Here is a 24,835-nt window from a genome sequence, read left to right as displayed (position 1 = left end):
TTGGTATATTTCTTTCTAGTCTTTTTTTTTCTCTATGTCTTTATACACCCTGGAATTTTGTCATAAATACAGTTTTGCATCCCTCATTTTATATCCAACTTTGTAAGTGTATCATACTTTGCTTAACTATTTGTGTTGCGGTTGCTGTTGTTTTAGTGGTTGGAGATCGAAGCCAAGGCCTTGTGCATGTTAAACAAGTACTCTACCACTGAGCCACATTACCACCCCTTAACCATTTCATTTCTGGATTTTAAGTTGTTTCTCTAATCCCATTCAGCCCCAAACCTTGACACTATTAAAAAGGAGGAAAAAAGTGTGAATAAATTTATCCTTTTTGGGGGGCTCAGGACCACTTTAGCTCCTGGAATTTTAAATATACACAGATGTAGCAGATGTCTGTGTCTAACTTTGTGTCATGGGGGAACAGATGCAGTTAGCTGAGAAGAGACAGCAATTTTATGTTGCTGGAGGGCTTCTCTCCAGGTTCCCCAAGCCCCGCAGTCCCACAATCCACATATAAAATAATCACTCAGACACTTATATCACTTATAAACTGTATGGCCGTGGCAGGCTTCTTGCTAACTGTTCTTTTATCTTAAATTAACCCATTTCTATAAATCTATACCTTGCCACGTGGCTGGTGGCTTACCAGCGTCTTCACATGCTGCTTGTCCTGGCGGTGGCTGCAGTGTCTCCCCCCTCAGCCTTCCGCTTCCCAGAATTCTCCTCTCTCCTTGTCCCACCTACTTCCTGCCTGGCAACCTACTTCCTGCCTGGTCACTGGCCATCAGTGTTTTATTTATATAGAGCAATATCCACAGCAATTTTAGATATGGGTATTGGTACCAAATGACACTTTCTAGACTGAAAATCTTCCAGTGATTGTGTTTGAGTGATGAGGACAGGACACTCACTTCAAGATTTTAACTTATTCTTTAGATGCACTATAGCATCATTACAGGTTTTTATAGTTTAAAACGTTTTGGTTTTGCCCCATCTCCTAGGTTCAACATACAAATTTAGGGTCATTGCCATCAACCATTATGGTGAGAGTTTTCGGAGCTCAGCATCCCGTCCTTACCAGGTGGCTGGCTTCCCAAATCGTTTCTCCAACCGCCCAATAACTGGACCTCACATTGCATACACAGAGGCTGTCAGCGACACTCAAATCATGCTAAAGTGGACGGTACGTGAGTGAACATCTTCTCAATGAGATTTCCTGTCAGTGTAATGTGCTCGTGATATGATGCTATGAGCAACCAGTTGTTGAACTTTTAATTGTGGGGAAGTAGAAGGGTACTGATGTTTGTCTAAAGCACATATTCTAAGAGACAGGGTTAAAATGGAATTATCGTTTATTTTGACTTCATCAAAATGTTGTTAACTTAATTGACACTTTATGATTTATTCTTTTTGAACCAAGTGTACATTTAGTTTTGAAGCTAGTGAAGTGTATACTGTTTTATTTTTGTTTAGTCCTGCAATATGATAAATGATCATATATCTTTGAATATCTCTGAATCAGGTTAGAAAATGGCCACTATAAATATTGCAAAATAAAGCTAGAGAAACATTGCCGTACAGATGAGGAAATTTGGAGATTACTCTTATTTTTGCCTTTGACAAGTCTTTGCTTCTATTTCCTAGTATATTCCATCAAGTAACAATAACACTCCCATTCAAGGATTTTATATTTACTATCGGCCAACAGACAGTGACAATGACAGTGATTACAAGAGGGATGTTGTTGAAGGTGAGTTCCTTGGTAAGCTGGAGGCCCTGAGAAAGTGCTTTTATGGGGAGGGGCTAAACATCAGGAGCCATCGTCACAGACTAACACGAGTTAGAAATGAGCTGGCTTATGCTGTTCACTTTGTTCCAGTGAAACCCAATTTCCCCAATTCCCTTTCTCTTGCTGTACATATATACATACACACACACACATATATATACACACACACACACACATACACATATACACATGTAATACACACACACATATATTATAGTGTCCTGATTTTGTTGCAGAGTCAGGTGTAAAAGTATGGAGAAGATGACTTGTTAGTAGTTCATCTGAAAAAAAAATTGACTTTTTTTTTTTTTTTTAATGACCAGTGACCTGAATGTATAAATCAGTTACAACTTTTTACTACATTAAAAAACAACTCTCCTTAGTTTGTGGACCTGTTCACTAGGATGATCACATCTTAGTGTATTACCAACCTTTAGTGATGTTGAGAAGTTGGAGTGCTTTATATTGGGAATAAGAAACAGCCCAGGTGTGAAGTGTTACTGCTCCTCTGATGCATTTAAATTTAGAACAACCTAGAATGTTGCCTGTGGCCTGATGGCTGCTGTGACCCACTGGGCCCCATCTGCAACCTCAACCATGCCTTTTGCATCTTTTCTCATTGGAGATGTTGACACCAGCCTCAGGTCCTTGGTGCACAACTGTTCCTGCCACACACACACACACACACACACACACACACACACATGTTCCCCTTTCCTAACACTTTGCATAGGTATTCTCACTCTTCTCTGTTGGGACTTCACATGCCTCTTCCCCAGACCAAATCTTCCCTGGAGTTCTAACCCAAATACACCCTTCATGTTTATTTCATAACATTTAATCAAACTCTAGATATGTGAGTATGAGTGTTTGAAATGGTATGTTTCTCTTACTAAATATCAACTTCCTTTGGACATGGGTCTTTGTTCCCTCTGCTGTGTTCCCAGCCCCTTCTGTGATGAGGCATTTGGTATCGGATGGATTGATAGGCTTGTGAATGGAGTCCCAAGTAAGAGCCGTGGAGTGTCTGGTGGTGCTTGTGCTGGAAGCAGGGGCAGCATGAGAGCTGTGTGCAGGCCTTTGTGCAGGAGGGGGGTTGCTTCAGTCGAGACAGGTGGTCCTAAGGACATGATATAGGGAAGAGCTTTCTAACATAAATGTCTAGCCTCCCTTACAAGGTGATAGGTCCCTCGAGTCTGGAAGCATCAAGTATAAACCAGATGCTCTATTCTTGGTAATATCGTACATGGGTTTCTTGGTGTGGGAGGAAAACTTCTTCCAAGCTCTGCTTTTAGTCCAAGATTCTGATCTTTTGAAATAGTGAATGTCTTGGTTGGATGTATAGTAGTTCAGGGATAGAACATGTGCTTAGCATGTGCTAGGCCCTAAGTTATGTATGTCATGCACTCATACATACATCCCTGTATACATAAATACATATACATATAGCAAATCTTGTCAGAAAATTGCCCTAGGCCTAGGATTTACCATATGACTTTCTGGCATTAAATACATAGGTTTAAAAAAATTAGTTTAGCTGGGTGGCAGTGGCGCACGCCTTTAATACCAGCACTCGGGAGGCAGAGGCAGGCGGATCTCCATGAGTTCGAGGCCAGCCTGGTCCACAGAGCGAGATTCAGGACAGGCTCCAAAACTTCACAGAGAAACCCTGTCTCGAAAACAAAACAAAAATCAGTTTAAGTATGCTATATCATATCAAACATTACAGCATTTTTTTGAGATTTTGTTTTTATCTTATATATATGAATATTTTCCCTGTATGTTTGTGTGTGTACCACGTGTGTGCCTGATGCCTTCAGAGGTCAGAAGAGGGAGTCAGATTCCCTGGAACTGAAGTTCTGGATCAGTTGTAAGCTGCCCTGTAGGTACCGGAACCAAACCAGGTCCTCTACAGAATGAGCAAGTGCTCCTCACTGCTGAGCCGTCTTCCAGCTCCTGTAGGGTTTCTTCTAGTATTTATTCAGTGGAATGACTTTTGCAACTTAATAAAATCTTTGCAGTCTGGGTTTTTGTACTTACTAGGGTAGCTGCACTTGACTGTGTTTTGAACGAAGGAATGGTTTGTTCTTCTCTGCTGTAATTTTTAGTGGCACACTTACTCTGTGCTCTCAGAAGTCATCAGTAGCCATCTTGAGGGAGAGACGTGAACACAAGGAACATGAGGAGAGAGTGGGAAGCCTTTGGTGGTCTAGACATCTGTGCCTTGGGTGTGTTTGGTTTGTGAACATTCAGTGTGCACTGCACATAGTGTGTTTGGCTCTTCAGTTTGCATACTTTCTGTCAATCAAAAGGTTGTTAGAAAAAAAAAAACCCAGAAAGATAATTATGACTTCTGCATTTTGTTCTGTCCAAGTCTTTGTTTTAGTTTAGATGATGTAGAAGTATGGGGATATCAGATTTTTATTTTTAAAACTTTCGACATTGGTTAAACATTTGGCATAAGATGGCTCTAAACAAAGCCGATGTAAGTGGCCTAAGTAGCCTCTGGGTCTGTCCCTCTTCCTCACCTTCCTGCTTGTACTTTCTGGGACTCCCTGTGGGTTAACAGTTCTTCAACTGCGCTCTTCAGAGGAGTCTTTGAACTGTTGCAGACCTCTGCAAACTGAGTGTGAGCCTGGCACTCAGAGAGGTTAGCAGCACTCGGTGCCTAGCAGTTCTCGCAGATGGAGTTTCCCCTGGTTCTTGGCGAGCTTGTTTATAAACGTAGCACACTGAGCAGTTAGATGTTTAAGTGGGATCCACTGTGCTGTGTAATTTGCTTATTCCTTATTTTCAAGTTTATTCATTTGAAATTCTTTCTGTGGCAATTGGAGCTATTGGCCTATTCTCTCAAATCCAGGAACAAAATGCTCATTTAAAACATATACTTAAAATTTTCTTTAAAGATTTTGGTTACTTATGTGTGTATTGATCGAAAATTTAGGTCTTCCCCACCCCCATTTCTCCCTTTCTCTCTTTATTGAGTCAATTATAAAGACTACAATAAGAACGCTTACCTTTCTTCTATTATCAGATCTTCTCCTTTCTCTGCCACATTTAGATAAATTACGAGTGTTCTCAGGCTGCCAGTGTTTTTGTGTAGAGTATTTTTGTCTTGTTAGGAGGAGTTCCAGATAAATCAGTGTATAAAACTCATGGTGCTCTCTAATTCTAAGCCCGAGGCTTAGCAGAGTGTGCACACTCATTGCATGGGTTTAGGTACAACAGTACACATAGCTATCTCACTTACCAAAGATAAAAATTCTTCTGTTTGCCGACCTATAGTTTTTGCTATTGGAAAGATTGGATACAACAGTGAAATACAGATCTAAGAAGGTCTATATTGTAACCGTTTTTCTCCTAAAAAACCAGTCAGAAGCTTAACCCCATTACTAGTTCTCTGAAGGGAGTGCCCTGGGTGTAGCAGAGATGTAATAGATGGGTGTAGGACCAGGGAAGCCCAAAAGCTAGAGTGAGCAGTAGTCTTGTGGGGAATCTTTGCATTTTAGAAATAGGTCCATTCCAGCTTCAGCCAGTTCCTTGTTTAAAAAATTTTCAGAGGCAGGATGGAGTCTCTTTACAAGTCCAAGAGAATTCTAGAACCTGCTCCTAGACCTCTCAGAGACATTTGATCTTGGACAAGTGAATTTTCTCTCCTGTAAAATGCACATCTGTGTGAATGAGGGGTTTTGTGCTGGTGACTTGGAAAGGGGCTGAAGTCTTTTTGTCTGTGTTGAATTAGAAAGGAGCCTGTGATACTGGTCCTGTCAGCCAAGCAGATCTGACTTATGCCTGTGGTGTGGGTTTTTTGTTTTTTCTATCCCTTTAATTAATTCTTAAATCAGTTGGTGGTGTATGCTTGGATTTCTTGGAAACAGTTTGAAGAGTCAATTTCTAAACGGGATTAAGAGTACTTGAAGAGTTAATTAAATCTGGCAGAAGTGTCCCTGTTTATGAAAGTTTGTCACAGATCCATGAAAGTGAAAACGGGGGGGGGGGGGTGATTTTCACCGGAGTGCTCAGTTTGGGAGTGTTTCTAAATGAAACATTGGCTGCATGCCACAGATAACAGAATCCTAATAGTGGAGACACTTGTGCAGTTCTGAGACTGACTCCAAAGGACAGCGGCCTTGGGCACAGCGGCTCCGTGCTCCCACAGCAGTTAGCCTTCTGTGGATCCACGGCCATTAGTGATATGTCCACGGCAATGGACGCGAGTTCTGTGACAGCCCTTCCTGCAACTGGTCACCTCATACACGCACTGTTTGCGATCTCGTTTGCACTATGGCTTTTTAGTGGGTGGGCATAGTGGCCAGACTTGCTGGACTAAAATGAGGATTTGAGATGTTATTTCCCTATGCATGTATATTTATTAAAAACTTGCCACTAATTTTTAATAAAAGTCAGTATTGCTACCGACACACCAGCTACCCTTTAATGGAGTTTATCTGTTTATCAGTTTATCTGTTTTCCATTGCACTCAGTAGAAAAGCTGTTCATCCATGATGCAGTCAAGATACTCACATGGAGGAGATTTTTATCTCGTAGGCTGTACAAAATGATGAGGGGTGCTGATAAATCTCATCCTGAAAACACTGACTAAGCACATTGGTGTCATCAAGGCTGGGTCGTGTCTGCAGCATGCCTCTCATATCTCTTCTCTAGGTTCAAAGCAGTGGCACACAATTGGTCACCTGCAGCCGGAAACCTCCTACGACATTAAGATGCAGTGCTTTAATGAAGGTGGAGAGAGTGAGTTCAGCAACGTGATGATCTGCGAGACCAAAGGTAGGAAAGGTGTGGGGGTCTGGGTTCCTCCCTGGCCACTCTTAGAATCCCAAACACTAGGTCATATCTTGGAATTATTGGTATGTTTCTGTGTGGAAATTTCTGCCTTGGATGAGTTTTTAGATGCATGCATTTAGACTGCCCCGTAGAAATACCTTGTGTTGGCTACAAGCACTTATCTAAAATATTGTCTACAAAAGCATTAGTGGTGTCCATTACTTTCCATGTGACCATACATAAATCACTTCTTTTTTCTTATTCTCCACAAAGAGAGTAGAAATATTTGCTAGCCACTTTCTATGAAAATTGAAATGTCATTAGAACTATAGAAGATTAAGGAAAAGTACAACACCTATGCTACAGTTAGGAAAAGACAACATCTGAGGCTGGGAACTTTATAAGGAAAAGGTTGTTTAGCTCACAGCTCTTGAGGTCAAGGGCATGATGCTAGCTAGTGTCAGTTCAGCCCTGTGAGGACCTGTGACAGGTGGCATCACAATGATAGGAGTGCACACAAGAGGGACTGGTCAGCTGGCGAGCCAGAAAGCCAGGGAGGCCAGACAGGGGCCAGGCCTGTTCTTTTATAACAGCTCCCTCATGAGAACTAACTAGGACCTCACAAAAACTCAAGCAGTCCCTTCTGAGTCAGGTCCCCAGGGACTCCCCTCTAGGTTCCTCCTCTTTTAGGTCTCACTACCTCTTAACATGGCCACACTGGGGACCAAGACTGGGGGATACCCTCAAGCCACAGCAATCTGCTTAAAGTAGTTTCTTGAAGGACAGACACTTGTACTAGCTACATGCTTAATTATGTGTTATGTTAAGTTTAAAATAGCAGTCATGGACTTTAAATTGTCACTCTCAACTCCGCTGACACACAGAGAATGGCTATAAAAGGATCTGTAAAAGGAGGAGACACCACATGGGAATAGAAGAAACGGTAAATCTGGTGTTCGTAAAGCAGAGGTGAAAGTCCTTATACCTCTCTAGGACTTTTCTCAATGGTCTGTAACCCAAAAGTCTCTGCTGGGGATCTCTGTTGTCCCATGGCTTAGTGAGAAGTAGGGAACCAGCCCTGAGCTCATTTAAGGAAGTTCTGTGTCTTCTCCTTTCTCTCTGCCTTCTCCTGGGTGTCAGTGGGCCCTGAGTGCAGTGCTGCTCATAGCCAGGGATCTGGGCTTTACATGTAGGCATGTAGGCATGCTGAGATCTGGTAATGCCTATTTTTAAAAGATAATAATTATTAAGAAGTTTATCATCATCATCATCATCTTTATTTTACATAGGGTCTCATAGATCCCAGACTAGACTTGCACTCCCTGTGTAGCCTTGAACTTCTGGCCCTTCTCCCTGAATGTGGAGATAATAGACGTACAACATCATATTCGGTTTATGTGGTGTTGGGCTCAAACCCAGGGCTTTGTGTTCTGCTCTATTCCTAGTCCTTTAAAAGGACCTTTTTAAAGAAGGCTTAGGTAGCATGGAAGAAGGAAGTTTTTGAATACTCAGGCTAGCCCTGAGTGTCTGCTGTAATTGTTTTCATTCAATGTTAAGGAAATGAATAAAAAAGGAAACAGACACTCAAGATTGAATTGCAAAGCCAGGCTCAGGTTTCCTCTTATAAATTCTCAATCTTATGTCTTTCTGCTGAAAACTTCTTCCATTAAATCCACATTAACCATCTCTCCACGTGGACCTTATCTGGAATTTCATTTGGTTCCCTTATATCTGAGTACCTCCCTGAAGCAGGCATTGTGAGACGTTCAGGAGGACTTCTTGTGTGTTTCTAGAGTGCTGTGATACTCAGAATAATCAAATGAAGTATGCCATCTCTTTACCCGAGACATTAAGAATCTTGCTGGACAGGGCTGGAGAGCATAGCAGTTGGTCCCCAGCACCTATGTTGGGTGGTTCACACTTGTGTAACTCCAGCTCCAGCTCCAGAGGACCCAGTGCTGTTCCGGCTTCTAAGGGCATCAGAGCACACACACACACACACACGTGTGTGTGTGTGTGTGTGTGTGTGTGTGTATGTATGTGTGTGTGTGTGTATGTATGTATGTATGTATGTATGTATGTATGTATGTATGAATCAGGCACAAGGTGAAGCAATACTGGCATAGGGTTGTAGCTCAGAGGGAAGGAACCTGCTTATATGTCCCAAGTGGTCTGTTCCGTCCCCAGCACTGCAAAGAAGGAAGGGACTGAGACAGTATCATAATGCGTTTTATAGTCATGTGGCTGTGTTCAGAAGAGCACCCCTCATTAGCAGCTGCAGTTTACAGCCAGTGGACGTTCATTGACCGGAGGCCGGGAAGTCAGAGCATAGTGCTGACAGTTTGGCACGGGCCTCCAATACTGTGTCATAGTGCAGTAGAAGAGCAAGTGAATGAGGCCGGACCAAAAGGATCCATATTCATACCCATTTTCTTAGGACCAACCCACTCTTGTAATAATGACGTTGATCCATTGGTGGGAGTAAGGTCCTTACTACCTAATCACCAATTTCACTCTTTAATGCTGTTATCATGGTGGTTAAATGTCTACATGAGTTGGGAGACAGCCAAATTCAGACCATAGCACTTCCTGTTACAGCCTAAGACAGAGCTCTTTTTTGTCTCCATTTTCTGAACACAGAACAGGTTCGTGGAGGTGCAAGTGATACAAGCAGGTCTGAGTTTAAACCTGGGGATCCTGGCTCCAGAGAATGGGCTGTCAGCCACTGTGCTCTGCTGATGGCAGAATGGGACTTTTCGATGACATGTAGAGCCATTAGAATATTTGACTTGCAGGTGGGGACAGTGGGGTTTGTATCAATCACACTTGTTAAATAGTGCTTGTGATCACAGCTGCCCAGAATCCTCATCAAGTAGGTAAGAGGACCGTGTTTACATGGACTCTAGTAGGCCTTGTTGGGGATGCTTAAAGGATGCATGAGGTTTTTTGGGATTATATGTAGTTGCTATAGTAGTTTGCAGTTAATCATCCAATGTTCCTTTTTTTTCCTGGTAGAAGAATAAAACACTAGCTCCAAGTTTTATTCAGAGGAAAATATATCACACAGAATGAGTTTTCTTTTCTGTGTTTTTTGTTTTTGTTTTCTGTCCATAAGTTGAAGTATTTTATTTCAACCCAGGGAGTCTTCTGTAAGCACAGTTCAGCAGATCATCAGACCACTGTTTGGGTCAAACCAATTTGTATGTTTCTTGGCTCTTAGAATTGCTCAAAAATTTGTGGACTACAACTCTGGCAGATCAGAATTCAAATTTTGGATCTCTCTTTGTGACTCATTGGTGGTCATATCGTCTCTGTAAGGAGTGTAAACAGACCAGCTGGCATTCCTAGCCAGACCTCCTTCGGAGAGTCCATTTCATAAACTCTGTATTCACTCTGACTTAATTTTTTTTTTTTAAATATTTCATCCAGTGAAACGTGTTCCTGGCGCTTCAGAGTATCCCATGAAAGATTTGAGTACCCCTCCCAGTTCTTCAGGAAATGGAGGGAACGTGGGGCCTGCAACCAGCCCTGCCAGGAGCAGTGACATGTTGTACCTCATCGTTGGCTGTGTGCTTGGTGTTATGGTCCTCATTCTTATGGTTTTCATTGCGCTGTGTTTGTGGAAGAGTCGCCAACAGAACACTATACAGAGTGAGTCATTTATAAGTATTTCCTTGTATTTTTCTAAAGATGGGTAGAAAAAATATTGTCAGAATAAATATTGATTTCTAACACTTTCGTGTGTGTGTGCCATGGAATGAAAGCCGTTAGATACTCTCCACTCGGAGGGGGTGACTTTAGAACCAGTCAGGCTGCCAGCCAAAGTAAGTGGAGCATCAAATTAAATTGCCCAATAGAAATAAACACCAAAGCCAAAGCTAAGCAGGTCTCGGAGTAAATAACTGTCTTGGTGCTGGGAAAGCCTGGCTTTGTTGGACCACCAAAGAGGATGAGCGCTTGGAGCCTCAGTTCTGGAATCACTGTAGGAATGTCTCCATGCTGCTGCAAGGCTAGTCAACAGGAAAAGGCTTGATGGGAAGGAAGGTAGTGAAGCCTCTAAGTTACTGTCAGTAGGTGTCATGAGCAGGGATGACACAGTCCTGCCTCTGACTGCTGTACCCAGACAACTCTGAAGTGGCATACCGTCTCGTCTCCCAAATGCATCAAGGAAGAGGTGTGATTCTAAGGTTGATGCTGGTAATGTTTCAATACCAATTCTTCCTCTCTTGTCCCCAACCATTTGAAACACTAAAACCAAATCAAGCAGGGTTGTCAGCCATTGGTGAGGAGAAGATGTTTGGCCTAAGATTAAGAAAATAAAAGAAAAGCAAGAGGAAACCCATAGCGATAAGTATTTCCAGGGGCCATTGTCACATTATCCCCTTTTAAGTTAGTAACTCATGAAAAAAAATCATCTATTTTGATTGGACATTGCCTTCCAAAAGAGGCAGACTGCATTGCTGATGTCAGGCTGCCAAGCTTGAGACCATTTGATTGGGCCTTATTCTAAATGGTTCTAACACTTTACTTTAAATTGTATGCATGTGTTGAATAGTAAAGCATTGTTCTGGTTATCTGAGCAAGATTGATCTGATAAGAAGCCATTTTCCTTTGTGATGAGAACATTTTTACAAAATGGAAAATTACCATGGGAGTGTTTATTCGGCCGTTTATGCCACCAGAAGAAACTCATTGTCTTCTGCCTGTCAGCCACTTTGCCAAACAGTGTCCGTCAACTGCTAAGATACTCATGGCCTGCTCTGAAGGAGCACAGATAAACTAGAACAGGAGTATTTGCTCCTGTGGGGAAGCACAGGACCCGGAGAACCTGGAGAGCACTTGGCAAGAACCTGGCCCCAGATGGGTAGAGTTTCAATGCTGGGATTCTTTCTAAGTGTATCCGGCAGATGTGCCTCTGAAATCAGAGTTTGCTCAAGTGCTTTTAATATAAGGAATAGATCACCTTTTTGCCTTTGGTACCTCACACCTTGGCATGCACAGTGATGGGAGGAGCTATTGAATAGCCGGCCAATGGACACATGCCATCAACTTTTTTACCTAAAAGTGCTGCTTATTGATGTTTAAAGGGTTTTTCCTCAGTATTCCGACCATTGTTTGCAGCTCTCTGCAGTGTGTGGGAGTCTAAGCACGCCTGCCTAACTGTTGCCATCACTTGGACGGTTTCCTTTTGCACATTATTCCCTGGGGAGTAATTTCTCCCTGATAAATTTTTCCTTCTATTAACAGAGTCTGAGTTAGCGCAATGTTCCAGACTACTCTTCACTCTAAAGAAATAACAGCAGCAACTTCACTAAAGCATTGTGAGAGCAGCTTAGCCTGTTTTATTTTAGTCTTGTTGCTAGTGTCTTAGTGATTTCATTAATAAAATTTCTCAGCAGGAAGATTTTTTTTTTCCCTTCAGTCTCTGACTTTGCTTTTCCTTCTGGGCTTGTTTTTTCCCTTTCAACAGAATATGATCCTCCAGGATATCTCTATCAAGGGTCAGAGATTAATGGGCAGATGGTGGAGTATACCACTCTCTCAGGAACAGCCCGGATCAATGGGAGTGTTCACGGAGGCTTCCTCAGCAAAGGCAGCCTCAGCAACGGCTGTTCTCATCTCCACCACAAAGGCCCCAGTGGAGTCAACGGGATCCTGAATGGAAGCATAAACGGAGGGCTTTATTCCGCACACACAAACTCGCTAACCAGGACACGTGTGGAGTTTGAGCATCCTCACCATCTAGTGAATGTAAGAGACCTCATTCCAAATGGTAGCGTCTCTAGGCCTCTGTGGCAGGGTGCAAGGACTGGTGGTCGCTCAACTCTTTACACTATAGGCCCCTCATACGTTGTGGATGTGGGCATGACGTGGGTCGCCAGCAGCTCCAGATCCAGAGGAGTCTTTATCAGTTTTCTGTCACCAGTAATAGCTGGATTTGTCAGCTTGGTCTAGCTTTAAATTATTTAGCACCAAGTGAAATGCAGGAAAGAACACATTGGAAGTTATTCTTGAGACAAAATGGAAATACCGCTGAGCAAAGACCAGGCCAGATGGTTCGCATTTGATTTACTTGGAGCTGAGTCTGAGAACTCAAATGCTGTTAAGTCTGGCAAATGGAGGAACGTTCTGCAGCACATCAGGATGCCCCGGTGAAAGAGGGGGTGGCAGCTGCTCCCCATTGAAGAAGCAATTCCAGTTCTGCACAAGCTGTGGTCATGCACAGTGCAGGACCTGGTGTTGCTAAACTGTGACCTTTTGATACATGAGTGAATATAGGTAAAAGTCACCAGATGCTAGGCTTTACTCGGATTTTTTTTTTCCTTCTATGCTGGAGGTGGAACCTGGGGCTTCTCCTAGAGCAGGCAAGTGTTCTGCCGACAAGCAGCACCCCCAGCTTCAGGACGACCATGTAAAAGATCTCCACAGGCTGCCAGGTTATCACCCCTGGCACACCAGGAATTTGTTTTGCCCAATATATTTTTTTTAACCCTGTAGCGTATAAACCTTTTGGATTTTAGAATCTTAGCATTTTTCAGGCACAGGAGTTCAGTTGCAAACCCCTGGCACTTCCTTATTTCTGAGGCAGATAACACAGTTTTGTTTTTTGTGACGGGCTAGAATGACTAGCACAGTTTTTGATAATATTGCTTAAAGTTCTTGTCTGAGCAAATTTGATTTATTATATTTCTGGCTGGGCATCCATATTACCTTTTAATCAGATAATTTGTTCAGTTGATCAAATTAAACATTCGTTTAGTTTTTACTATTCTTCTGATTACAAAGACATTTGCTACAATCTGGAAAAGTTAGTTTTCTTTTTTCATCTTCAGTTTAGTAAAGATATTGAAATATTAGATTTGCAAAACAAAAACTATAAGGTCCATATTTATCATAAAGCTAAAAAAAAACCCTAAGGCTTTTATGTGACTGAGTTTTTATACATTCTACAAAGTGTATCACCACCAAAAGATAATGATTCCATTATTCTATGGAGCCAGTCATGGCCTGTCACATTCCCAGTTCACTCCTCGCCTCAGCCCAGGAGTGGAGAAAGCTGACAGAGAAAGCATTCCGCTCCAAAAAACCCAGGCTGTTTCTGTAAGAAGGAACCCCATGGCCGATGCTTCCAACTCAGAACTCTGGGTTTTCAGAACTGACTTGTCATTAAATCTGTCCTGCTAGGTGCACAGTTTTTAGAGGTGGTCAGTGTGATTCTAAACTTTTCATCTTTTTACTCTTCTGTAAGGGAAGACATAAAGAAATTAAAATCTTATTAGTGATCCTGAAAAATCACTGATTTGCATTTCTCATAAACGACATCATTCTTCTGAACTTCTGGAGTTCGCCCACATGGACTGAATGTAGTCTAGGATATTCTTCCTCTGTTTTCCCAATCATTCCTGTTGTTAGGTGGATCAGGGTTACTGAGAAAAATTTCTAGTCTTGATTTGCTTGGCTGTTGTTATAAGATTAACAAAATGGAAAGGGTCCTAGCAAAAGCAGTTGCCTGAACCTTTTCTAACCTTGAAGGCCTGCTTGAGGTTTGGGTGCTCTGTGACAACCCTCTCCACCTTCAAATCCAGCTCTGCTGTTTTTCTCCAGAAAGCAGAACTCTGGTTCTAAGGCCAATCTTTAACTTCCTGTTTGCCATTCTGATGTATGTCAAGTGAACGTTTTACAATGAGGTATGTGTTAATCTGGGCATTTTCCTTAATTGCTGAGCAGTTTTCGCCAAAAGCAACATCAAAATATTAATATTCCCTCCAAGTCATGGCTGGCCGAGAGTTCGCTCCATCTGGAAAAATATGACGTTTTAAAACTGTGCAGTCAAGTGAACGGACCAATTCGAAATAATTACAGGAAAATGAAGATGGGTTGATCTTGTGACGTCATTCAAACAAACTTTACACCCTGTCTCTCTAACTGGCATCCCATAAGCTTTTTCCATGACTGCTAGAAAAGAAAACATGAGTAGGCGCTTATGATGTATAATATATTTTAAGGCATAAATTTGAAATACTAAAAGGAAGTGACTAACCTCCCTCCGTTTATTTGCCTTTTTCCAGTACAGAAGTGCCTGGAAGAATGTGGCAGTCCAGCCTTAGGGGTCTAGTGTAACACTGAGCTGGGCACACTTGTGAATAAGTAACAAGCATTGCATTGCTCAGGCAGTGTGTGAAAATGTACCACACACCCATTTGTTATTGATATGCATTTGTGATTATTTAGCAAATGATCTCTGGCCCCTTCAGCTTCTTCTTTTCTTTCTCCTTGAATGTTGTCCTGACCAGGGCGGAGGAATGTACACAGCAGTCCCTCAGATCGACCCGCTGGAATGCGTTAACTGTCGGAACTGCCGGAACAACAATAGGTATGTTAGCGTGTGCCCAGCCACATTTGCCGTGGCCAACACATTCTATGCCGCCTCCTTGTTTTCCTAAACTTAACACAAAACTCCACCACCCTCAGTTGAAGGCTGTTAATTTTTTCCCCCAGCTTTGTAATTTTTACCTTTCTGTGCCTCAGTTTCTCTAGACGTGTAGTGACAATCCTAAAGGCTTTGTTTCTTAACAGAGTGTTGCTGAAGGGTAAGGTTCCTCTCTCTATACAGTCCCATTTCTTGTTTGCATGTTGTGTTGGGATGAGGATAAACACAATGGGTCATGTGTAAGCAGGAAACAAAAGCATCTCTTTTCTATAGGGTAGTTTTCCATAATAATATTGCTGGAATTTTCCTATTAGATCATGCAGTGTTTCTTTTCTCTTCTCTTTTTTTAATTCTTAACATCTTAAGATACATAAGAAGATGAATTTTACTTGGACTGTGGTGGTGCATGCCTTTAGTCCCAGTACTCAGCAGGCAGAAGCAGGTGATCTCTGTGAGTTTGAGGCCAGCCTAGTCTACACAGCGAGTTCCAGGCCAGCCAGGATACATGAGAGTCCCTGTCTCAAAACAAAACAAAAACCACAAGAAATATTGCATATGTGTGCATGTGTGTGTGTACATGAGTATGGGTACACGTGTGTGTGTGTGTGTGTGTGTGTGTGTGTGTGTGTGTGTACATGAGTATGGATACACATGTGCATGTGTGTGTGTACATGAGTATGGGTACACGTGTGCACATGTGTATGTGTGTGTGTACATGAGTATGGGTACATGTGTGCAAGTGTGTGTGTGTGTGTGTACATGAGTATGGGTACATGTGTGCAAGTGTGTGTGTGTGTACATGAGTATGGGTACACATGTGCAAGTGTGTGTGTGTGTGTACATGAGTATGGGCACAAGTGTGCGTGTGTGTGTGTGTGTGTGTGTGTGTGTGTGTGTGTGTGTGTCACTTAAAGGATGACATCAGCGGTCATTCCTTAGATCTACCTTGTTTTTGGAGACAAGACCTCTCAATTGGCCCGGAGCGCATCCAATAGTCTGTGCCAGCTCACGAGCCCCAAGGATCTGCCCTCTCTGCCTTCCCAGCACTGGGTTACAAACACAGACCACTAGACCAGGATTCATGGCTATCTCCCCAGCCCAAACCTTGCTTTTTAAATTTATATTTTCAGTTGTAAAAGTGACATATACAAAAGTTCAAATAAGAAAATTATGTAGAATACTATGTATATTTTTAGTCTTGACACACAGGAAACAGGCATGGTGGCACAACTCTTTAATCTCAGTAACCTGTAACCCCCAAATTTGGGAATATTACAAGTTCAAGACCAGCCTGGGCTATATAGTAAGACCCTGTCTCAAACATAAGCAAACAAAAACTCACCAACTTTGACACGTGTAATATAAGAAAGCTTTCATACTATTTCTGTATATATTAATTATTAATATATTAAATATTAATTGTAAAGAACTAACAGACAGCTTGTTAAGAGTCTTGAATTTTAGCTGGGCCTGATAGTACAAGCCTTTAATCGCAGCTGCTTGGGAGGATGAGGCAGGAGAATCGTAGGTTCAAGGTTAGCCTGGCATGGGGGTGGAGACCCCTAGTTCTTTCTTATACTTCTGTATATATCAATTCCTAAGGATTATTGAAGTTGCCTCAGAAATCTTGGTTCTTTTCCATAATGATAGTATTAAATTACATGCTTAAAAATCCATTCCACCTCTGAAATTCTACAACTAGAAAGCTTAGAACACTAGATAGCTGAAGTGTAGCCTGAAGTTTGGATCATGCATTGTCGAGAAGGGTTCAGTTTGTTACTTTTAAATGAAGTAAAAGGTTAAGATTTATCCCTGGGAATCGGTGACACCAGAAAGACCTGGCCAGCCATACAATCAAAAGTGCATCCTTTCAAGGCAGGCAAGCTGGGTTTGCGCTGGAATGAAAGCAAGCCTGGACTACATAGTGAGACCCATCTCAGAAAACAAACAGTACATTGTTTTAGCAATTCTCAGAACAGATAATAAATCATTGCTACTTTTAGTTACTTACTTAACTTGTAAATGCTTACATATTAGCAAGAGCTGTCTGCCTAGTTTGTGTAGTAAGAGTTACATATTTCAATTCTGTGACACTCGTTTTAAAAATGTGCGTATATCAAAGCCACATTTTTGTTCAGAGTTTGTCACAGGCTATCAGCACAGTTTGTTAAGAAAACATGGGAAAGAACTTGTAGTAGACCTAAGTGTGGTAGCTCTTGCCAGTAACCCCAGCCCTTGAGAGGCTGAGGGGGTCAGCTTGGGCTGCAGAGCAAGACTGTATCTCCAAAAACTGTGGAGGGGGAGGAGGAAGTTCATGAAGCGGGCTCACACGCTCGGCAGTAAGCAGGTGGGTTAATTTAACAAGCGGCAATGAGAGGTTTATGCCTTGTGTTGTCCTTATGTGGTTCTTGTGGTCGTCGCGGATCGTGACTATTAGAGTGTTGTAATGAGGGGATCTTTGGTCTAAGAATAAGTAGTCCTGTGCTTTGCCACTGCTTAAACTGGTGATCTTGGGAAATTTACATAGTATCGAAGTTAGCACCCTTATCTGAAAAGTGAAGCATTGTTCTGAGTACTAGAAGACTGATCTGAACACAGTACCATATAGAATTTAGTAAAATGTCTTGATGATAAGATTCCATCTTGTGCCCAAAATAGATCTCCCTCACTTCTTCCTTCCTTCCTTCCTTCCTTCCTTCCTTCCTTCCTTCCTTCCTTCCTTCCTTCCTTCCTTCCTGCTGGCCTTTCTTTCTTTTTGTTTTTTTTGAGACAGGGTTTCTCTGTGTAGTCTCGGCTTTCCTGGAACTCACTTTGTAGACCAGACTGGCCTCGAACTCATAAAGTTCCACCTGCCTCTGCCTCCCAAATGCTGGGATTAAAGGCATGCACCATCACCGCCCAGTTTAGATCACATTTCTTTAAAAGAATTTAAATGACCTCTGCCAACTTCAATTTGGCTATTATGTGCACATCTGTGTAGAATTAGGTGGTTTTATTATGAATTATAATTATATTTCTCTTAATTCTGAGGTTAGTAGCTTTCTGCATTTCAAATTTGTTTCACTCCTGCCTGGACCAGGTGAATTCTCTTCAGCTGTGTTTCTCCCTGGCTTAAATGTTCTTCCTGCATGAAAACCCAGTTGTTTAGGGAAACACGCCCCCCCCCCACACACACACTCAGTAGTAGCAGCAGCAGTACATTTCACATCTTAGTCTTACGTTTAAAGAGCAGAAGCAAACCTTTGATTCTATCAAGTACAGAAGGAGGCATGTGTTCAATGTTGAGAAACACAGTACAAGTTGCATCTTAATTCATACGAAGCCTTTTGAGAAGTGTGGAGTGTTCGGGGACATGCTTCTGCTTGACATATAGTAGCGTGCACAGGCTGTGTTGGTGAGGGGGAGACTGTGACACATTGTTGTAAGCAGACTTGGCCTTCATTCCAGCAATGAGGAAGTAAGGAATGAAACTTGAGAGTTGTCATCATCCATTGTCTGACAGAGTCCAAAGCATTGAAATCAGAGCTGGGGAGGTGGCTCCCCTGGCTGAGGTGCTTGCTGCCAGGCCTGACTACGTGAGTTCCGTAATGAGGACCCACTTGATGGAAGAAGAGAATGGACTCACACACATTGTCCTCTGACCTCCACGCGTGTGCCATGTTCCATGTGCACAGACCACACCGACTAAACAAACAAATGGTTTTTTTAATTAATTTTTTTTTTTTTTTGAGAAAAAGAAGATTCCAAATATGTAGACCTTATCAAATGTGAATGACATGGTTGGTAATTGCCAGGTGGTGGACATGGAAAGAAGCAACCTAATGAAGCGGTACATTGAGGAAAAGTGATGAATTCGGTCTCAGGTGTCTGAGGTTCTAGTACCGGTTGTTGCCGATCCAGGGAGACAGGCAGGGATACTGTTGTTTGGGCGAAGATACTGGGACTGCAGTACAGATGTGGTAACATCTGTTTCAAAGTTTGCCAAGCCGTGCCTATAGTTGCAGTTTGATATCTTCAAAGGAGACAATAGCCTTGGATGGTTAATTTTAACCCATTACTTGAGCTGCTGATTTGCTTTCATTTATTTTGGAATTCAATTACTTATTCTTTTTATAAGATGTTGCTTTTTTTTCTCTCACTACCTTGGTAGTATCTTCGAAGAATAACAGAAATGAGGAGAGAGAGTGAGAAAGCAAAAAGAAGGCGTGTTCACTCAGCAGGCATTCACTGCAGGCCCCCAGTGAGCCAGAGGCATAGGGGATACAGCACTAAGCCAACAGGCTCATCCCTGCCTGCATGGGGATCATGGTCTGGTGTTTTTCAAAATGGCATCATAAAGATGAATATGTAGTAAAACTAGATCTTCTAAAAGAAAAGAATAGGAGCTATTAGGTCTCCCTAAGTGGATAGCAGTTTGTTAACGATGGAGAATTTATAAAATGAGGGAAAAGGGGCAGGCTAGGTTTGAAGCTTTCCGGGCAAAGGGTACTCCTTATGTGGAATCTCTAAATCAGGATGCCCACAGCTCCCACATAACTTAAGGAAGGTTGATGTTCCCGGAAACTATTAAAAGAAAGGGTCAGAGGTAAAAGGTTAATGAAACTATGTCATCCCAAGCCACAGCAGGCTAGTGAAAGATTTTAAGCAGCTCATCACCAGGTACAACTGTGGTCGTCAAGCACACTGTTAGGCCCAGTTTGGGAACCGAGTGAGAGGCGGAGTGGATGTGATTTATAAATGTCAGACACTAGTTTGTTGATCTGGGGAAAGGGTGAGTCCCTGTCACCAGGTGCAGTCATCTCCCTGGGAAACAGAATGGACCAAGAGCTCCTTGCCTAGCAGTATGCTATAGGACCTCTGGGGTTAGCCTGGAAATCGCTCTTCTGTTCCACAGATGCCTGAGAACCAGGCAGGGCTCATTTGGAGTCTCTCTGTGCAGCGACTCACCTGCCCTGCAACCTGCTCCTCCTTCTCCTCTGCCTTCTCAGGTTTGAAACCCAGATGCATTTCTTAGAGCTGGGCTTTTAAGAACCAGTTGTTGCTAACCCTTAGGGAATCCCTTTTCTCTTCCCTCCATTTTAGCAGTAACACAGGGGAGCAGGGTTGACACTATTGACGTAACTGGAGTACTGATATGTAAACAATTGAGAACAAACCGAGTGTGGTGACACACTTTTAATCCCAGCACTCAGAGGCAGGGCCAGGAAGATCTCTAGGAGTTTTAAGCCAACATGGTCAACATAGTGAGTTCCAGGACAGCCAGGACTACATAGAGAGACCCTGTATCAAACAAACAACCGAACAACAATTGGAACAAGTAAGCGGGAAGGCACCCTCACCGGCTGTGGGGAAACTCAAGTCCCAGGGCTTCTGTGGCATGTAGATGACTGCCTGCCCTCTGTGTTCTCTTAACTCTAAACCTTTTCAGGATTTTAGTACTGTGTAGCAAGAGGCCTGTTAAATGCAGCCTTCCGGGGAACCAGTTCCCTCCATTGAGAATGTAATTGAGAAACCATTGTACCATTCATATCCCCTCTACTGAAGACATAATTGAGAAACCATTGTGCTGTGCAGCATTTCAAGAGTTAAACAGATTGTAATCAAATAAATCAAATTCTTTCTGCCTTTCTCTTCTCCTCAGTTCAGACAGAACAGTGCAGTTCTGGATATGCAATCAAATGTGGTTTGTTAGCTGCTTGGCTGCTTTAATGGGAAGGAATGGACGTTAAATTGGGCCCATTTGCCATCCGTCTTGATAATTTGTAAGAGAGAGTAGAGAAGACACTGATGAAATTCACAGATGAGTGAATAGAGGTCCCATCAGGAAAGAGTGAGAGATTAACTTTAAGGGTCCTTGAGAGACTGGAAATGGGCAGGAAGTAAAAATCAGCATGGAAAAATGTCTATAATTCATCTGGGGAAAGAAAAAGACATCCAGGCTGAATGGCTGATAATCAAGAGAAAGAAAGCCACTGGGGATAATGCCTAGAAAATCAGATATTGCAGATGGCTGCCAAGTTTCTGTGTAGTGATAATCCTAAATGCCTGTGTGTGCTCGGTCTGGGAGTGCCTTACACAGCTGATGTCAGATGTGCTCGGTTGAAAACGAGATGCAGAGATGAAGCGGGGATATTAACTTAAAGTAGGAGTCTCTGGTGAGGGTCTGATGGGCCCAGGTGGTTCTTAATTATCTAACATACTTAAACTCTTCTTCTTAGCAGGTAATTTTTTTTTTTTTTGTTTTTCGAGACAGGGTTTCTCTGTGTAGCTTTGAGCCTTTTCTGGAGCTCACTTGGTAGCCCAGGCTGGCCTCGAACTCACAGAGATTTGCCTGGTTCTGCCTCCCGAGTGCTGGGATTAAAGGCGTGTGCCACCAACGCCCGGCCGGTAATTTTTTTTTTTTTATAACCCAATCCCTGTCCTATTTCTGACCACTTAGCAACTTCATAACTATCCATAACACCAAAAGAAGAAAGCACAAAAGTCCAAGATTCAGCCTTTCCATCACCTGTGCACTTTGAGGAGAAAAAAGTCATATATATATATATATATATATATATATATATATATATATATATATTTAAATAAAATCAATTTTTTAAATTTGCTTTTATTATGTTTTATTCATGTGTATGTGTCCTTGTGAATGTGTGTCACATGTTTCTTTGGAAGCCAGAAGAGGGTGTTGGATTGCCTGGAGCTGGAGTTATAGGCAGATGTGAGCCATCTGATTGGATGCTGGGAATGGAACAGTAGCAATGTTCTTAACCGCTAATGCATCTCTAACTGCTCAATACCTTCTTTTTGGAAAGGTTGTTTGTCTCCCCAAATTTACCTCTTCTAACATGGAGACTGAGGGCCTGTCATTATGGACTATTGCTTTTGATCTTTAAATTATAAGCTGTTTGTGGGCCTGCTTGCCCTGTTCATACACTCACTCCATCATTTACTGTCTCCCAGCACTTTTTGTCACCTTTTTTGTAAAAGGAAGTGATGAATTCACTTCTAAAGGAAAGTCCTACCATGATGAGTATCCCACAGTGTTGACAGTGAGCATGAAGGACCTTCACGGCCCTGGAGGGAGGGGTCATCAGAGTTCTGTTGGATAGTAACTTATCTGCTCCCCCAGTCAAGGAGGAGAACAGCAGATAAGAGAGCCGGCAGTGATGAGAGGAAACAGCAAGAGGAACTAAATATAGAACAAAGTGTCACCAAAATGTGATTGCAGAAGTCTCTGCGTGAAAATAAATGTTGAATATTCAAGGGATTCATGGGTCCTTACTCCTTGCCTTCAAGGATAATCAAGAGAGAGAGCCTGGCTGCCTTAGTGGTAGAATGCTTGTCTAGCATGCATGAGGTCCTGGGTTCAGTTCCCAGTACTGCAAAAACCTTGGGAAAGGGGCTTTATGTAAAACTTGTCCTGGCGTCTGATCAGAGTGACTGTCATAATTATGCTAAATTATATCCAGCCATGTAATCAGAAGTGAAATACTTCTTTAGAAAATATTTGTCTGTATAGTTTTACAGACATAACCAAATTATGTTTAATCAACTACTAACATGCCTTGTCTCCCGAATGCAAACTTAGACTACTATTCAGTTCTCTTTTTCATTCCATTTGTGCTGTTCAGATTGCTGATTACAGAGTTTCATTGTTTCTGTGATTCCTACAATAGTCATTTTTCTTTCTCCTAAACCCACAGAAAAGGTTGTCTTGTAAACTGACGAGTCCTCAACCACCTGGGTGCTTACAGAATAACCCAGACTGTATATGACGGGATGCTCAGAGTTCTGTTTACTTGGTGTTGATAAAATTAAGAGATGAGTTTCTCGGGGCTGGAGACAGCTCTGCAGAAACATCAACTCCACAGTCTGCAACACTACAATTTGAAGGTTATGAAGCCTCAGACTGTAAAAGTTACTGAGTTGTGTGAACTGTAAAGTGCCTTTTAAGAGTCTCAGTGAATGTTCTGTTCTTTTTCACATGGTGAAGAGTTGGTCTCTTAACTTACCTATTCACAGCTACTCAGTGGTTTTCGATTGCTTTAGAAAATATCTGAGAGCATTGTCAGTGACAGCCTTGCCTCCTCATGCCGCACCTGGTCACATTCAGAAGAGAGGTCATAACCCTCTATGGCCCATGGCCCCATGCTTCTATCTTCACATGCTCAGCCCAAGTCCGGGCTGTGTCTGTGCTAACACACAGACATCTGGACGTACACTAACGGAAAGGCCATGGAATTGCTTACATTCGGTTAGCTAAGTGGTTAATTGCCGATTCTGAGTTAAGATTCAATGTACTAGAAAATTTTAAATCGGTGTGGTTTATCATGGTGAAATCTGGGTCTCAGCTACTTTACAAATGTAAATTATATGACTTCACTCCCTCTGATGAAGGAGACAGAGTTCAGGATGGAGTCTGTGACTTCTGGTCTCCTTACCTGAAAAGCAGATGCTAAAGAATGAGTAAAAGGAAGTTGTACTTTCTCCTGCTGAGAGTCTCGTCTTTAAGTGTCTGGGTAACACGTGCTCTGGCACATTGGCACTGATGACATGACAATCCCTGTAGAAGCTGACCCCTCTGTCTCGCTGACCCCCGGTCCTGCCTGTGAATGTAACTCTGTGCCACTCCGGCAAATGTTCTTTGGAAATCATGGTGTTGAAAAGCCCTTAGAGTTCACTTAGAAATCCCATCTACAACCTGCTTCAAATTAAAGAAGAGCACATGAAAAGAGGAAGTCAGAAGAAAGGAAGAAGGCCTTACACTGTCTGGTGAGTCCCTGGCATTTTGTTACTTCAGCATGATGAAATTCATTCATTCATTCATTCATTCACGTTAGCTCTGTGAATTAAATCGTATTTGTAATATTTATTTACAGGGAACTACCTTGGGTTTTTTTGTTTTGTTTTGTTTTGTTTTTTCAGATTCTGGCAAGTATGGCTTTTCTTTTTCTTTCAGGTTAATTTGACTTCTTTGAAGTGAACTTCTCTTTCTGATCCTTCTTTGGCCTCTAAGTTCCTGGCACCTTTCATTACCTTCAGATTTCTGCGGAGAAAGGGAAGCAGGAGGCGGAAGTTCATGTAGCACGTGTGACGTTGTCAAGGTTGAGGGCCCGGCTGTGCTTTTTGTCTTCTTATCCTTAGTTGTCATCTGTGACACTGAGGACAGTCATTGCCTGACCTCTGGACAACTCTGATGTCAACAGATAGTAGGGAAAGCATCTAGCCAACGAATAGCTATCTATTGAACAAGGATGGACAGTTAGTATTGTGATGCAGACAGCCAAGGATAGTGTGCTGGGTTCTCCTGCTTCAGTATCAATGTCTTACCTCATGGGAGAGGTCTGGACTGTGAGCAGCAACTCCTAATGAGCTTAATGCTGTTCCTTAAGAGTTGCCTTGCTTGAGAAGAGGTATTTACAAAAGCCCAATTTTCCAATGCTAATAATTGCTTATTTACCTTACATTTCTTAAGTCCTACTGTACATCATTACTATGTGCTTGGCATTGAGCTTTATGACTTTAGCTAGAGTCTAATGTGCCTTAGAATCACACAAGAGGCTGGAAAGATGGGCTCTTAGGTGGTAAAGAGCCTGGCAACCTAAGTTCAGTCCCCAGATTCCACATAGTGGAAGGAGAGAACCAACGCTAACAAGCTGTCTTCTGACCTCCACATGTGCACACGCACACAAGTTAAAATCAATAAGAATTCATCCTACTTCCCAGACAGTACAATACTTTAAAACAGTTTACCTCCATTTCTTCCTGCTTTTTTATGTTCTTTTTATAAGTTTTTGTACTAAAATAGTTAGAAATTCTCTCAGACT

General features: G+C 42.3%; 1 protein-coding gene across 4 annotated transcripts in view; it reads left to right on the top strand.

Moving 5' to 3' along the window:
* Positions 1-24,835, top strand: part of Cdon (cell adhesion associated, oncogene regulated) — a 92,858-nt gene that overhangs the window by 59,047 nt on the left and 8,976 nt on the right. For all 4 annotated transcript variants that reach the window (XM_028879046.2, XM_028879042.2, XM_028879043.2 and 1 more), the window contains 6 exons: positions 1,005-1,186; positions 1,648-1,753; positions 6,458-6,580; positions 10,007-10,228; positions 12,048-12,328; positions 14,872-14,951. In XM_028879046.2, the coding sequence (XP_028734879.1) occupies positions 1,005-1,186; positions 1,648-1,753; positions 6,458-6,580; positions 10,007-10,228; positions 12,048-12,328; positions 14,872-14,951 (994 nt within the window). The remainder of the gene's footprint in view (positions 1-1,004; positions 1,187-1,647; positions 1,754-6,457; positions 6,581-10,006; positions 10,229-12,047; positions 12,329-14,871; positions 14,952-24,835) is intronic.

The sequence above is a fragment of the Peromyscus leucopus genome, chromosome 7 (assembly GCF_004664715.2).
Source record: "Peromyscus leucopus breed LL Stock chromosome 7, UCI_PerLeu_2.1, whole genome shotgun sequence".
Taxonomy (NCBI): Eukaryota; Metazoa; Chordata; class Mammalia; order Rodentia; family Cricetidae; genus Peromyscus; species Peromyscus leucopus.
This window is presented reverse-complemented; position numbering and strand designations above follow the sequence as displayed.